We start from the raw sequence: 16,288 nt of genomic DNA on the forward strand, positions 1-16,288 counted from the left end.
CATTTCTTCAACTCGAGGTCACCTAGAGAGAGACAGAATTAAAGGAAAAAAATCTCAGGAAGCCTTAGAACCTCATTAATTAGGCTCCCCCACGCAGCTCCGCAGGGCGGGTAGCTGCCTGTCCCCAGCCGGTGTTGGCATCTGGATGCGCGCAGAAGGAACGGGGTGCCAGCCAGGACATGCCGCGCCTCGCTCCAGGAGCCAGATCCCACTCATCCGTTCTGCCACCCTCTGCTGTAGCTCACACTTCATTAAATTCTCCCGCATCACATCAACATGCAAAACAGCCATTTGAAGGGCATTCAAAAACATAGAATCAGACAGGGAGTAAAACCTCTCTGAAAAACGGCGGGCGAGCGGAGGCCTCTCGTGTCCAGTCAGTGACATCCAGGTCCTCTGTCTCTAACCCATGTTTTTAAGGCACAGTGGCACAGGAGGAGTGTCTCTGATGGGCAGGGCCTGGAGCTGTGTGTTCTCTGCTCGGAGACCAAGCACAGGGTGGCTGTAAAAACCTGTTGGAAACAGACGTCTGATTGCTTCTCCCTTCTGTTTTCATTTTTATTTCAAAGTAGGCAGGTCTGCAGGTTTCCTAACTTTCCCATGATGCCGTGTTCTCACTGTGCATACACCTGTAGCACAGAAATGATCTTTTCTTTCCTTTCAATGCTTTAAAAATCATTCATTTGGATCCAGTAAGATGGCCCAAAGCTGGAAGAGGAACGTGAGGCCAATCTTCATGACAGGGCCCACGTGGTGGAAAGAGAGCCGACTCTCACACACCACCCTCTGAAGTCCACACGTGCACCATGACACACACATACTCAACTACCCACAAAATAAAGAAACAAAGCCGTATGAAAGAAGATTCAAAAGCATTCATTTTATGGATCACCTACTAAATCTACATGCATCATCAGCCATTGGGTTTAGATTTATTATTCTTGTAATGTAAACATCTTTTGTTTTATTGGCATATAATCATCATCTGTGGTACTGGTTTTCATAAAGACAATTTCATACAAGTGCCTAGGAGAATTATCTCAATGAGTGGATCTATGCAGGTAGAAACGCCCACTTTCTACAAAGGCTGTTTCTGGGATCAGTGTGCACGAATGTGCACGCACATACGCACACACACACACCCTTTTCCAATGGGAAGAAATTTAAACACAGTAAGTACAGATTGTACCATGACAATTGGGGGCATTATGTTTCCTGGCAGAGGTACCCAGACGTGGACAATTTTGTCCCCAAGGGTGAACTGCAATCAATGCCTGAAGATGCTACAATTGGCAAGATTCGGGGCAGGATCACTTCTACTCCTCTCATCTAATAGGCGGTGGCCAGGGAACCTCCACCCAACATCCTAGAGGACACGCAGGTCAGCCCCATACAAGGCTGATTACAACGGACCTGGGGACGGCCACCCTATCAGCGGCTACTCCACAAACAGAAGACAAGGAGGCCTCGGAAGAAGTCCTGCTCATTCCTACACTTAGGCAAATCATAAAACTTCACAAATGTTTAGCCCAATCCCCAAACCCAACACAACTCTAGCTGTTACTTTTTCAATTACAACATTTGAAATGGGTTAAAAGCACCATTGCTGAAAATAGTAAGACGGTGTTCACCGCGGCACCATTCACCTGCGGCCTTCCCCTCCAGTGCACGCCTGTGCACACCTCCAGAGCACACCAGCGGTCTTCTTAATATGGCCACAGTGCTCTCTCTGGGTAGAGGTCAGGGCCACCACAGCCCTGCCACAAAAAAATGACATCACCCTCTGCAAAGATTATAAGCAAAAATCCTTTGGGCAATAATTTCATCAGAGATCTTTGAGACTTATCACTTAGTGTTAGCTTATCTATTATTATTGCTGCTATTATTATTATTATCATTATTATTATTGTGGGGGGGAGAGTATGAGTGTGTGTGTGTCCGTGTGTGTGTCCGTGTGTCTGTGTGTGTGTCCATGTGTGACTGTGTGTGTCTGTATGTGTGTGTCTGTGTGTGTCCATGTGTGACTGTGTGTCTCTGTGTGTGTGTTCGTGTGTGTGCCTGTGTTTGTGTGTCTGTGTGTGTCTATGAAAGCCAGAGGTCCACCTCGGGTGTTTTCCTCAGGAGTTGTCCACCTCGTTTGGTCCTGTTCACTTTGCTTTGACATGGGGTCTCTCAATTGACCTGGACCTCTTTGAACAGGCTATGCTGACTGGCCAGAGGGCTCCAGATACCCACTGGTCTTTGCACTGGGATTCCAGCAGACATTCCCATCATGGGCTCCTCTATGTGGGTTCCAGGAATCAAACTCGGGTCCTCATGCTTGGATACAAGCTCTCTACTGACTGAGTGATCTCCTCAGGTCCTCATGCTTGGATACAAGCTCTCTACTGACTGAGTGATCTCAACCGCAGCAAAACCGTCTTTTAGAGCAAACTCAGTTCCACCACTGTGCTCTCCAGATGTGAGCCTGCCCCCTCTGGTCATCCAGGAGACCACACAAGAGAAACTACTGACCCGTACACAAAGGCCAAGTGAGTTCCCGATAGAACATCACTCACCAAGACAAGCTGGCCTAGGTCTGAAAAAGCATGGGATAAATCCGGACTCTCTGAACATAGCGGACAATGAGGAATACTGAGAACTCAAGAACAATCACAGTGGGTTTTTGATCCTACTGCATGTACTGGCTTTGGGGGAGCCTAGGCAGTTTGGATGCTCACCTTACGAGACCTGGATAGAGGTGGGCAGTCCTTGGGCTTCCCACAGGTCAGGGAACCCTGATTGCTCTTCGAGCAGATGAGAGAGGGGGACGTGATCGGGGGAGGGGGAGGGAAATGGGAAGCGGTTGTGGGGAGGAGGCAGAAATCCTTAATAATAAATAAATTAAAAAAAAAAACAAAGGCCAAGTGAATAGGGTGAAGCTAAGTTGATACTAGGAAGGCTCCACTCAGCCTGTACACTGTCCCACCAAGCCACACCCTGGGCTGGACAACCTGAGCAGAGACAGCTACTGAGCGGCCAGGCCCAAGGCTCAGTGAACTGTTTCTGTTTCCTTCCTTCTAGTACACCAGCTGCTATCTGGTCACCTATGCAGCTTTAGACCCCTTGGAGTCACTGATCCCTGGGGAGTAGACTGAAAGAATTCAACAAGCCTGGGGGTGGGGGACCATGACACCAATTCCACTCCCAGCATGGGAGCTTCAGGGGCATGGTCATACCCACTATCTAGGTCTACAACACCAGGCAGGGCACAGTGGCACCAGAAGAGAGACAGTGGCCATTCCTGGGAAAGGATATGGCCGTCCTCCTGTAAGGTATAGTGACTCTTGTCGGGGACCCAGAGAGAGACTAGAGCTTCCTAGCATTTCCAGGGAACTGACCCCGGGGGCCTAATGAGAATGTAAACCAATATTTGTGCAGTGCAATCCTCGAGGCTCCCAGCAGATGTAATCACAGTCAGGCAGACTACTTCTGTCTCCAAGGGCAGGAAGCTGCAGTGAATCACAGCCCGGGCCACGGACTGACCTCGGAGTGGCATCCCCTGAGATGGCGGGGAGCAAAGGCAGGAAACAATTGGCTAAAGCGGTTTTCCCATTCCTCATAAGAAACTTTCAACTTCATAAAAAAGGGCCACATTTTATTGACAATAAAAGCTAACCTTTATTTCCTTACTCCATGCCAGCAAAGCATACAACCCTTTTCCTTTCCTCGCGGCAATTCTGCAGGGCAGGAACTGGCGGTCTCACCTCAGATATGAGGAGAACCAGGCTCAGAAAGAAAGGCAGTGTAATTAGCCCAAGGCTGTACAGACAAGTGTATCAGGATTTCAACCTCCACAACTCAAGGAGTTTCCTTTAATGACATTCTATCTTTTCATCCACTGCTGTGACATTGTGATGTCAAAAAGGAGTATATATTTGGTCTTTGTCCCAAGTTTCTGGCAGATGCTTGAACATGTTACTTCCTTGGTGACAGGTGACAAACAGGGTGTGGGGGTCATCTTCTGCTGTGTTTGGTTCTAGCCTTCAGTTTCTTGGTACAGAACATCTGGAATCTCTGAGATTTCCGAAATAAGCATCCTTGTGTTTGCTGATGAGGTGACTAAGATTCTAGACGGTTCCAGGATAAGGGCTGATGCTCAGAAGGACCAGACACAGTAGAAGAGGGGAATCTTCAGTCCCATTCACTCAGTGCTAGAGATCGTATTGAACACCAAAGCCCAACGCTTTGAATCACCGTACAATGGCGCCTCTACAAATCCCTGCGTGTCAGAGCTGAGCGAGTCTGGGAGAGCCAGTGCAACCACATGCCAGGGGTGTATCTCAACTCCGCCCCAGCAAAAGTGCTGTGCTCAGGGCCTCTAACATCACCCTACGATTTTCTGTGTTAGTCCGATGCTTTATAACTGTCTTCATGACAGCATTGATAGTGAAAATAACAAGTTCGAGGCCAGCTTGGTCTACAAAGCTAGTTCCAGGACAGCCAGGGCTACACAGAGAAACCCTGTCTTGGAAGCGAAAGAGAGAGTTATAATAACAGAGTAAACACAAGCAAACTGTTTCCCTGAACTCCTAGCGTCCTTACAGCAAAGTGGAATCTGCAAGTCAAACAGAAGTATAAGTAACCACGCGACCATTATCTGTGATTGTGGATGTGCCCATGGGTTGAACCTTTTCCTTGTGGGTCTGCACTTACCCTGGGTAGAGATGGTCAGAGTCGGACTTGATGTGGAAAGCACAGGATCAGGTGCAGGAAGTGCTGAGTAAGAAATCGTTCTCCTCTACCAGTTTTAGACAAGTAGCTGCAGCCACTGCCACGCGTTGCCCACACAGAAACATGTACGCACACACGCACAGAGAAACGCACACAGGGAGCACAGACACACTTTTCGTCTTTCAGTTTAGATTAATGGCCTGCACACCAAGATCATGAATGAAGACACACACCCAAGAAGGCCTTATTGTGGGGGAGAATGCAGAAGCACAAAGGAACATTCCTAGCAGTGACAGCAGAGACAAACCCCAGACAACCGCATGGCAAGAAGTGGAAAGTGAACAAAGGCTTATGGGTATTAGGAAGGAGGACGTCCCCCATGAATCCAGCCATGGGGGGAGGGGTGGTCTAGAAAGAGGGGGAGGAGGAAGAAGTGAACTCCAAGTGACATAGTCACGCGTCATGTTGTCCCAACAGCTCCACAAAGAGAATACATTTTACAACGAACCAGCGGAGGTAGAGAAAGATGAAGTGGCTGCCCCAGGTCACACAGACAGTAAGGGGCACACAGGACCATCCTGCCTGTCCCCAAGGCCTGTCATTTCCAACACATGAGCACATCTCAAATGACATGGGAGAGCTCTGGTGGGCAGTGGGCCTGGAGGAGATTCAGAGAAGGCCTAGTGGGCAGGAAGTACATCTAGCCGGAAGCTGTACAGGGCACAGGCTGTGAGGACACTGGTGTGCGGGCTCGCCCCTTGCTCTGAGAAGACACCTGCTCTCCAAACCAGGCCCTCTTCCTTTTTGCTCTGAGACCTTGGACACAGCACCCAACTTCTTAAGTGCCAGCTTCCCCAACACCACGGGGCTGCAGAAAGGGTTGTGTTTTCAAAGATATGCAAACCACCTGGCATGCAGCCCAGCACTTAGCACAATAGCACTCTTATTAACTTACTGAAAACAACCAGGCTCATCACCCAAGGTAAAGCCGGAAGACAGCGCAGAAGAAGCTGTGCTGGGTTGGTTCTGGAGATCAAACTAGGTTGGTCTCGGGCAAGCGAGGGAAAAGCACTCACAGCAGACTTACAACTCCAGCCCACGAACAGTTACAGCTGAATGCTTCCCCCTCATCCCTGGAAGTCCTGAAATCCGAACACCTGATATAAGATGGTGCTGGAGGCGATTACATCACAAGAGAGGAGACCTCAGGATGGGTGGGATTCCTTCCCTTGTGCATGAGGCTCCAGGGAGCTTTTGCCCTCAGTAAGAAGCGGGCTGGCAGCATCTAGAAGACAGCTCTCACCAGTATCTAATGCTGGCATCCTGACCTCAGACTGCTACCTCCAGGATTGGGAGGAATCAACCTCTCTTGTTTATAAGCAACCCAGACTGGTGTGGCAGCCTAATCCAACATGGACCATCAAGAAAGTCTGGGAGACATTCTGAGGAGAGCTTTCCAAGAACTGCTCCCCCAAAGACTTGCCACAGTTTCCAGCTGCCCCACGAATTCCCTCTGATCTCCGAGAAATACTGATTTTGTATTATCAAAACACGCAACTGGAGGATGATTGACACTTCTTTGCCTCTATTTGCTAAGTTACGGTTCTGTCTCTATGGCTGTCTGTCAACTGATTCAGCAGAAAGCTCACTGTAGCCTGGGCCTCAAGCAATGCGGTCAGTAACCCCAAAGCTCCAACCTAATTTTCTGCCTCTGCTCAGAACAGGTGGCCACAATGTCATTGGCTTTCTTCCTAGGTTGAGTCCCAGATCCAGCAGAGAAAGTCTGAGGGCTGAGAGCTGTGTGTGTCAGTGACACCAAGCCTCCTCTGCAAGCGAGAGGACCCCTTTCCCTGAGGAAGCATCTGCATAGCGGTGACAACCTCATCCCTTTCTGGATCCTTCCATCAGAGACGGCTGGCAAGCTAAATTCTCAGTGATGGTTTCAGGCTTACAATTTTGCATCAGCCTTCCCTTGTGTTCACGGCAGCATCCAAGTGCCCAGGGCAGCAGTATGGCCCTATGGACACCAGGAGATGAACACTCCGGAGACAATGGAGTCCTCACGCTCATCAAACACACAGCGGCATCCCCCAGATCTTCACTGAACGACAGATTGAGTGGGACTGACTTCTGGCCATAGACACACTCTAAACGGTTTACCAGTAGCCTCAGTTAGTAGCATTGCTGCTAGGTCCCCGACAGTTTCCCTTCTGAAAGGTGTGACCTTATTTCTCTTCCAGTCAGAAGAGGGTCATTTGCTACAGCACAATGAGCAAGGTCAGCTCGCGCTGAATGCACGCTCACTCAATTTATGCTCACCCCGCCAGAAATGAACACGCCAATATCAACGCACACGCATAAGTCACCTCCTCATGGAAGAGACAAAGACATACAGAGCTTGACCCCACCTCTCATCAGAGCCCTTTGTATAGTATTTTAAAGAACCCCTTCTCTTTCCAACCAAAGCTTTGGACTAACTGAAGGCAGTGCCCCCCAAAGCATGGATTCTCTGCCTACTTGTTATAAGCATAAACCACACCTACAGTTGGCACACAGCTTTTATCTATATATAGATAACATAGACACATATTATCAACGCTTCGGCTATTCTACTGTCCCAAACACATTTACTTCTTTTGTTTCAGGGCTACTTATCACAGCATGGTAACACTAAAAGGGGCAGGGGAAGGCAGAGTACACTGGGAGAAAGGGGAAATGGGTGTAATTTACCAAAGCACACTCAACATTATAATTGCTTCTTTTGTTCAAGCATAATATTGAATATGCTTTGGAAATAACAGCAGAGGGGGCATTCAGAGCCTGTTCATCAGAGGGGTCATGGTTAAATAAGACTCGAATATACTGTCCTGGACTCACACAGCACAGGACAACTGTGGGAATCATGTGGTCTAACTCCTGGTAACAATAAGGAAACAGTCACCCAGAGAGAGTAAATGGCTTCCTGTGTAAGGTCAGAGAGGTGTTTAGGAGCAGCCATGTGGCTTTTATCTGCCCTTGTACGGAGTGGAGCACACAGTTTGCTGCTGATGGAGTCAAGGAATTTCTCACTGCCTCACAGCCAGGACGCTAAGAGACTCGGGGAAAAATGAGCTCTTAGGCACAAATTAAAAATATAATAAGCGGGATTCTTGAAAGGACCAAGAAGATGGGAGGTTTTATGTGCATCCCCTGGGAGCAGCATCCAATGTCACACACGCCGGCCACCTGTGGCTCCAGCCCTCCCCTGTGTGTGTGCAAATCTGGGGAGTCTCTCCCATGAGCCTCTTTTGGGAAGGAGAAAAACGGCAGGTTGCCAGGGAACTGCTTCCTCCAGCCTCCAGTCTCCCCTTCTCTTGGCTACCTGCAGAGGCTACTACCAAGGTTCACAAGGGTTTCGGATTAGTCCCAGCTCCTGAGGCTCGCTGCAGGCCTTCTCCCGCCTGCTCTGACAGGAAGGATCACAGAGCAAGAGAACTTAGCTCCTACCGGGCGTCTGTGTGCAGAGGCAGCAGGCGCAGGCCAGGGTACCCACAGCCTTGGACTGAGACAGATACGGGGCTACCCAGATGGGAGCCCGGGGTCACAGGCGGACCATGCATCCACCGGGTGCAGGAGTCCACTTACCGCAGTGCGACTGGAAGACCTGCGGCTTGACGACCTGATTGCAGGCGCTGCAGACGACCAGATAGAAGTCATCGTGTGCCGGATAGTGGCCGAACAAGTGCATATCTGCAGGGGAAATGAGGAAGAAGAACGCAATTGAAGTCTCGGAAGTTACACAGCTTCCTCTTGGAATTTATTCCGAGGACAGATTTTTACAAGACACACATAGGAACCTGATCCTTTATGACAGGGAGCACAGCTTGTCACCACACAGCTATCCAACTTCTGGAGAAACAAAGGCCTCCAGGAGCCCGTTCTGAGTCCACTCCTGGAAGCTACGTGACACTTACCTACCTATCTGCCACACTGTTAGGATTCATGACTGAGAGAAAGCCCCAACTCAGCCTTTATTGTGGAGCCGAGGGTTTTCCCCATGACCTGTTCTGTTTCTACAGCAGTTCCTCCAGGTGAGCAGAGAGGGGAGAACAGGGCTGGGGTGGAAAGAGGAGTCATCTTAGCCTCATCTGAGGGAAACGTGTAGGACAGTTAACAGGTCAGGGTGTAGACTGCATTTCTCCTGGTTCTAGGGTCCGTCTAGCAAAAGCAGGCTCTGAGCGCGTCAGTCCGTCCTTCCTGCTTTCCCTCCCCCATACCAATCTCTACCCTCTACATCCCACCATGTTATGATGCGATATGAGGCCCTCTTCAGATGTATTGCCCAGCCCAGCACTTCCAGTCTTAGAACCGTGAAGCAGAATAAAGTTTCCTTTATAAAATGTCCAGTTTCCAATCTTCTATTGCAGAAAAAAAAAATGGCCCAAATCAGAAGGACATTCGGAATAAGCAACAGGCTCCCAAGACCAGTAGGTGAGTAGTGTATACACAGTGGATATTCTGAATATGAGGCTGATGCACATCCTGGATGGGACAGCACGTTTATCTCACTTCTCAGACTGGAGAGCAGCTAAAAACTTATAAACTATGGTGCTGGAATTTTCCAGTTAATGTTTTGGGTGCTGACCACAGGTAATTGAAACCATGGGGGAAAAATACTGGATAAGAAGAAACTAGTTTGTTTATAATACAGATATCACTGCACTCCATACTCTCCATCTTTCCTGGGATAGCTGGCTGTACATACATACATACATACATGCATACATACGTACATACACGTACACTAGCCCCTCCTAGCATCACACTTCACCCGTCCCTGGCACAGTTTCCCCAGGTACGGCACAGACAGACACATGGACAAACTTTTGTGAACTAATATAAGATTACGTTTACGGCACCAATTATTACCCTAAGAACTTCTACACAACAGGGTCAAGCTGGCATGTTCATCACTTCCTCCCTAGCTCTGGGGCTCTCACCTGAACCTCCTCCATCCCCGACGGCAGAAGGATGGGCACGGAGAGCTCAACAGATGCCGAGTTTGAGACAGTAAAATCATATCTATGAAAGTGAAGCAATGATTCTGATTTCCCTGAGCAGCTGATAAACCACTTCTGAAGTCAACACTAAAAAAGAAGTCAGGCCGGGCGGTGGTGGCGCACGCCTTTAATCCCAGCACTCGGGAGGCAGAGGCAGGTGGATCTCTGGGAGTTCGAGGCCAGCCTGGTCTACAAGAGCTAGTTCCAGGACAGGAACCAAAAGCTACGGAGAAACCCTGTCTCGAAAAATCAAAAAAAAAAAAAAAAAAAAAGAAGTCAGAAGAATGGGGGGTAGTGCTCTGTTTGAGATAAACGGCTTGCTAAGGAGCATGATTTCGTTAAGCTGTGTGTGTGTGAGCCGGTTTACAGCCAACAAGCTCTTGTTGAGATGGTTGCAGTCAGGGGAAGGGCAGGTGGCATCTCCAGCTCGCTCTTTCTATAGCACCTGTTGCCGAGATGGGAAGACAGCTGGCTTTGCGGATGTGAGATCAGACTAGATGCTGTGCACTCTTGAATTTGCCCCTGGACACCTTCCAAAGCTCAGGACTTTGGCATCAAGAAGAACAACTGCAGAAGACCTTAAAGATGAAGAAACTCAGCAAGGATGGGAGACAGGCAGGGAGATAGTGGGAATCCCGTGCACAGGGGAAATCGGGATGCACAGGGACACTGCCCGGAGGGAATGATTGGAAAGTAGTTGAACAGCTTATTGGCAATCAATGCTACCTGTGCTCAGAAGAGAAAAAAGCCACAGTGGGAAAAAAACAAGACAAAACAGGCAACCTTGAAGTTTAGCTTCATGGAAGAAATAATAAGGCCTTAGGAAATGGCCTTCATGTGACCCAGAAGTTTTCCCAGGGTTTTGAAAACACTCTAGGCACAACAAGAATTATAAAACATTGAGGCAGCACATGCTACACACACACACACACACACACACACACAGAGAGAGAGAGAGAGAGAGAGAGAGAGAGAGAGAGAGAGAGAGATGCATACACACATATACTATAGATACTGAAAATAATCTTACAAAATTTAAACATGTTTCCCTTTTAAAAATTACTCTAAAAATATTGCTTTTGGAAAACATGTTAATTCAACACACTGAGCTTCTTTCCTGAAGGCGAACGTGAGAGTCTGGCCTAAAATGTTCACTTCTCATTCTGGGCAGCAACTGCCCAGACAATGGTCAAAGCGGTCAGTGCCGCAGGGGTTCCTCGGGAAGACAAGCTGGTGGCTGATGGCGGTTTGGATTCGTGGGCTTCCACTGACATGAACCTGAGCCAAATGTTTTGGAGGAGCAGCCACTGTGTTTCAAGGACAAACAGGCGGACTCCAAGCAGACTGACACGAGGACGCTGACCGGCTGGTCCTAGGGGCCTTCTATCGATCGTCATGTGCTTGCTGCGTGGCTTTTATTAATGCCTTGCTTTGGCTAGCAGCACTTCCTAGAAACACGGATGGTGACACGCGGACGCTTGGAGACGGGGGGCACAAACATGGCTGCACTTTACTCTGGCAGAGTGGCGTGCCTGCCTAACTCCCATATCTCTCTGCATCCATACAGTGAAACTGTCTGGAGTCTTCGGACGACCACAGACCTGGCACTCTTTCTCCAGCGGTGCCGAGCTCCCCGCTAGGCAAAGCTTGGGCCTGCCAGCTTCTCAGAATTCTGAAGACCAAAGCCTATGTGATGCAAAGCCAGTAAGATCTGAAACGGAGAATGGGAACCCAGCCAGAGAGGAAGCAACAGAGGCTACAGAGGCCATGAACAGTCTGCACGGGCACGCGTGCCAGCAACCGGGCCTGCGTCTGCTCTCCTCCCAGGGCAGGGTGGCACACCTTTCCTGCCTGGCAGTCAGGTGTTAGGAAACACAGGACCCTTCTGGGTCCCCAATCCCAGATGAATACGACCACAGGAAGTCTTTTTAGAGGCAGCCACTCAAGATGCATAGAGGCCAAGAGGCTGCACTAAACCCCTTTGATTGGCAATCAAATTGGGCTTTGAAAACACAGTGCCCAACTGCTGCACCCTGAAGCTGGCATCCCGAGTTCAAGTCCCAGCCCTACCATTTGGCACGATAATGTTCTCAATGCTGTGTTTTGGCCTCTGGAATAGAATGTCCTATTTATGAACGAGCTGGCACTCAATGGCGATTTCTCCAGTCTTCTTATCTCTTAGAACTCACCTGACCCCTCCCCAGGTGTCTCCCCTTCCCTTCGGTATACCCTCACTCAGCAGTGAGAACAGGACTCCTGGCTTAGACCTCCCACTCAACCGTGGTGATATCTTCTGGAGGACAGGCTCTGATGCATCGCCCTTGGTCTCTTCAATGGCCAAACAGGCTGGCACCCAGTAGCCGCTTAATCAATGCTAATGCATCGACCAGGCTGGAGTTCCCAAGAAGATCATTTATTCCCACCCTCCTCTAGCTTCTCTCTCAAAGGAGACACAGCAAATGATATAAATGGCCCTGGTAGACACGTTGTTATCGACATTACAAGCTCAATAATTTTATCAATTCGTTTATTTTTTTAATTTTTTTTTGGAAGACAAGTACTTTGTGTATCTAAGGAAGTTCGAAGTGGGTCACATAAGTGAAGAAGTGGTTGATGCCCATTTCACCACGCAAAGTGTGAAACGGTTGGACCCTTCTAGAACTCAGTCGCTGTTGCTTCCTGCTCTAGCCTCAGAAGGGCCCCCCTCAGAGCTCTCACTAGGGGTAGGCTTAGGTGCTCCATATTTATTGTCTGATGAAGACCACGTATGATCCAGTGCATGAACTATCTAGACTCTTCTCACCCTTCCTGCGTTAGCTCCAACCTGTGTGCTCCCGGCCAGCACGCTCAGGTCTGGCTCAGGGCACACTGTGTTAGCCTGAGCCCAGCCTGGCAGAGAATATGACTGGCCAGCTGGGCAGCAATGACCTTGGCAGCTAGGAGATTAATTATGTAAAGGGCTCCCCCTTGCCTATGCCTCACAAATCTGACACTGAAAATGTTCTTCCAGATGCAGAATCAGTCCCAGTCCTTGCAAGCAGTTCCAGGGACAGCAGGCTCCTCCCTGTCCACACACACCCACCTTTATCCAGCATCCTAGCCAGGCCTGCTGGTAGCTTCTGGCTTCATTCGCTCTGTTCTATTCTTCAGGAAAGAGGAAGCCACTGGCAGGTTTTTGAGGTGTCCTGGCCAAGGCCTCTCTTACGGCAAGGACTGCTTGAGGTCAGCTGTGTAGATAGGGCAGTCCCATTCCCCTCCTTAGCAAGTTGGTCCCATAGTCTATGATCTGTGTGAAGGCCAAGAATATATGGACATGTGGGCACAGCATGTCCAGCCCAGGACCCGTCAAAGAAAGCTGCATAGTTCGCTGTGACTCAATCAGGGGAGAAGAAACATCAGTTTGCGGGATGAGATCCTAGTCCCTTTTGTCCGGCTCTCTTGCTGAGGGCACTTGAAGAACTGAACAGGGAGCCTATGAAGACTTTCAAGAGCCATCGCCAGACCCTGCCCCCTTTCTTCCTCCTGCTCTGAATGTTCCTGCTTATTATTTTCTGTTTGTTTGGGTTTTGGCTTTTTGAGGCAGGGTTTCTCTGTCGCCCTGGCTATGAACTTGTTCTGTAGACCAGGCTGACCTCAGACTCACTGAGATCCACCTGCCTCTGCCTCCAGAGTGCTGGGATCAAAGGTGTGAGCCACCACCACCCAGCACTTAGGTTTTCTATACGAACTACATTTGGGATACATAGTTTCACAATGCTTTAAGTCTTTCCTGGAATATTTTTTCTATACTCTTATTCTGCAGGTCTTAAATGTGTATGTCTGCCTGTCTGTCGGTCTGTGTGCAGTGCATATCATGTCTGAGTGTGTGTTTTGTGTCTGCCTTCCTGTGTGTAGTGTGTGTATTGTGTGTCTGCCTGTCTGTGTGTAGTGTGTGTGTGTGTTCCTTACTCCAATCCCTAACATTCAGAGAACTTTAAGAGCTTGTTTGTATAAGGTGAGTTTCTAGCAAATTCTCGGGTGATTTCTACTACCTCCCTCTGGAGTGCTTCATGAGTTTGGGCTGCATCTTCCTTCCCTGTTCCTATCCCCCAGCACCCTCTGAAGAGACCTCTGTGAGGTGTGAGGAGGACATTTCAAGGAACAGGACAGTGGGCTTGGGAACCAGAAAGCAATGACTCCCGTGTTTTTCCTTCAAAGCAGGTTATGATCCAATGTGGTTTGAACATATCTCCCCAAAGTCCATGGGCTGAAAACTCAATCCCAGCACAACACTGTGGATTTCTTAGGCAGAGGACAAACACTGTTACCAAGCGGTGGGATAGTTACTGTGGAGGGAGTTCCTAACAAAGGGACAAATCCCACCTCCTCCCTCCCTCCCCTGCACACCGCAGTGCTGCATCCAGCAGGGCTTGTTGTCTTCACTGCTCCATCCTCCACCGTTAACAGCCCAGCAGGAAAGTCCTCGAGATCTAGGGTCCCTTGACTGTGGCCTTCCAGGCCTCTAAAACTGTAAGAAATAAATTACTCTATAAATCGCCAGTCTGTGATAATTCCATTATAACAACAGAAAAAAAACGTCCTAAGACATGGCCAAAGGGGATTCTCAGGCCGAATGAGAATGCGCTGAGAATGTGCGGTTCGAGCACCTGAAGTGGTTCATGGGGAAATCAATGCGGCATCTGCTTTCACATCTCATAAAGGACACTTCACTCTCTCCTGACTGCACTGGAGGGTGGACTCACAGGCCCTCTAAGTTCTTTTCAGCTCTTTAGTCAGGCTAGATGGTCCAAAGAAAGAGTGCCAAGAAAAGGTGCATGAGGAAGGGGAGAGGGACATGCCCACTGAGCACAGTAAATCTCTAGGAAGAGCAAATGAACATAAAATCAGAGAGCCTCACTCCGAGGAACTCCGAGGCTCTCTATCCGCTCACCCCATCGTCTATGTGAGCCTCAGGAAGCATTAGAGGCTTTAAGGAGCGTGAATCCAAGATGGATTTTACTTTGTCTCCATGTATGTCATTGCTACACTTGGGGGAAGGGCAGGGCAATGGTAAGATAGTTTTAACATCAATCACTCAGGGCTGGAGAGATGGCTCCGCGGTTAAGAGCATTGCCTGCTCTTCCAAAGGTCCTGAGTTCAATTCCTAGCAACCACATGGTGGCTGACAACCATCTGTAATGAGGTCTGGACAGAATATTGTATGCATAATAAATAAATAAATAAATCACTCAATTAAAATTGAAAAACTAAACTAAAAGAACTTTAACAAATAGCAAGTGGATCCAGCTGGTCTTCGGGGGCTCCATTCTAGCTCCAGAGAGCCTGACTGGACTGCTACACGCTGTCACTTCTTCAGCATTTCATAGTTCTGTGCACGCATTCAGAGTCAGGTGGAAGGCTGCGGGAACTTCCTTGCAAGGCAACAAAATCCAGACTTCTCCTGACATGCAAATGGTCTTTTTGCTTTTAAAAAGAAATAGTTGCATGAGGTCCACAATCTTGCTTCAAGCCCTTCAGCTGAGATTCTTATTCTAGGTGTATACAAAACAGAAAGGTCAGGGCAGGTGTCACGGATGGGTGGTCAGCTGCCTGTGAGCATCAAACCCACACCATTTTGAGGATTTCCACAGTCCTGCTAAGACAGTCTGCAGCCATTACTGACTAATGCACCCAATGGCCAGCAGCGGGGCCAGGCAGTATCCACCCACCACACACACAACTCTGGTTCCCCACAGCAACTGAAAGACTTCTCGAATGACAGGTTGCAGGAGGATGCTGAAAGCAGAGGCCATGAGAAGCCTGTAGGCAGCTCATGGATACAGGAAAGCTGACATCACGTGCTGAGCCCTTCTCCAGTGACACGGTATGATGCAGGCTCGGCTACTAAGTTATTGCTAATAAAGTCATCAGAACATGGGATGGAGTCTAGCAACCCACATAACCAAGAGAATGTGAACCAGAAAAATCTCTCCATTGTTTCAGATACGCCGTCCCTTGCTCCACATTGGAAGGCTACCTCGGGGGTCTGTCTACAGATGAAGATGTACCGTATGAGACTCTGTGAACTGGCATCCAGGAACAACGGGTGGTCCCAGATATCCCTCCGAAGTCCACAGCACTGGCGAGCTGACTCTTGTGTGGAGGGTTCATGGTGAAAGACCCTGGAAGTGGCGGGACTTCTTAGTGTAAAGAAGAAGTAGGTTGTGGCTATGGTTTATCCAAACTGGCAAGGCACTGGCTCTCCCTCAGACAGCCATAAGTCAAGGCTACAGAACCCTCCAAACCCTTTTCAAAATGGAAACGGTGCTGCCAGGGCTTAGGGATTCAATGTGACATTTGTCTCCATGAAGAGAAGAGTGTCCACTTGGCAGAGCCAGTGACCAGGGGAAAGGAACTGTTGAACAACCCAGAAGCAGTGTGCATAGCACTCAGGCTCTTGGGACGGTCAGACGTGGAATACCCTTCACAAGATGAGCTACAGCCTCTCGAGTTGGACCAGCCACCATGCCAGGGCTCATGAGGGGTAGAAACATATC

The 16,288-nt window shown here is 49.0% G+C and overlaps 1 protein-coding gene across 7 annotated transcripts in view; it reads right to left on the reverse strand.

Moving 5' to 3' along the window:
• Atxn7l1 (ataxin 7 like 1) overlaps positions 1 to 16,288 on the reverse strand; it is a 210,534-nt gene that overhangs the window by 131,513 nt on the left and 62,733 nt on the right. For all 7 annotated transcript variants that reach the window (XR_005974834.1, XR_005974835.1, XM_041658205.1 and 4 more), the window contains one exon: positions 8,338 to 8,442. Coding sequence is in view for 5 of the 7 variants with exons in the window: in XM_041658205.1 (XP_041514139.1) it covers positions 8,338 to 8,442 (105 nt within the window). In the remaining 2 variants the exon portion in view is untranslated. The remainder of the gene's footprint in view (positions 1 to 8,337; positions 8,443 to 16,288) is intronic.

This window comes from Microtus oregoni, unplaced genomic scaffold (genome assembly GCF_018167655.1).
Source record: "Microtus oregoni isolate MIOR12 unplaced genomic scaffold, Mior012 000009F_ref0000495, whole genome shotgun sequence".
Lineage (NCBI taxonomy): Eukaryota > Metazoa > Chordata > Mammalia > Rodentia > Cricetidae > Microtus > Microtus oregoni.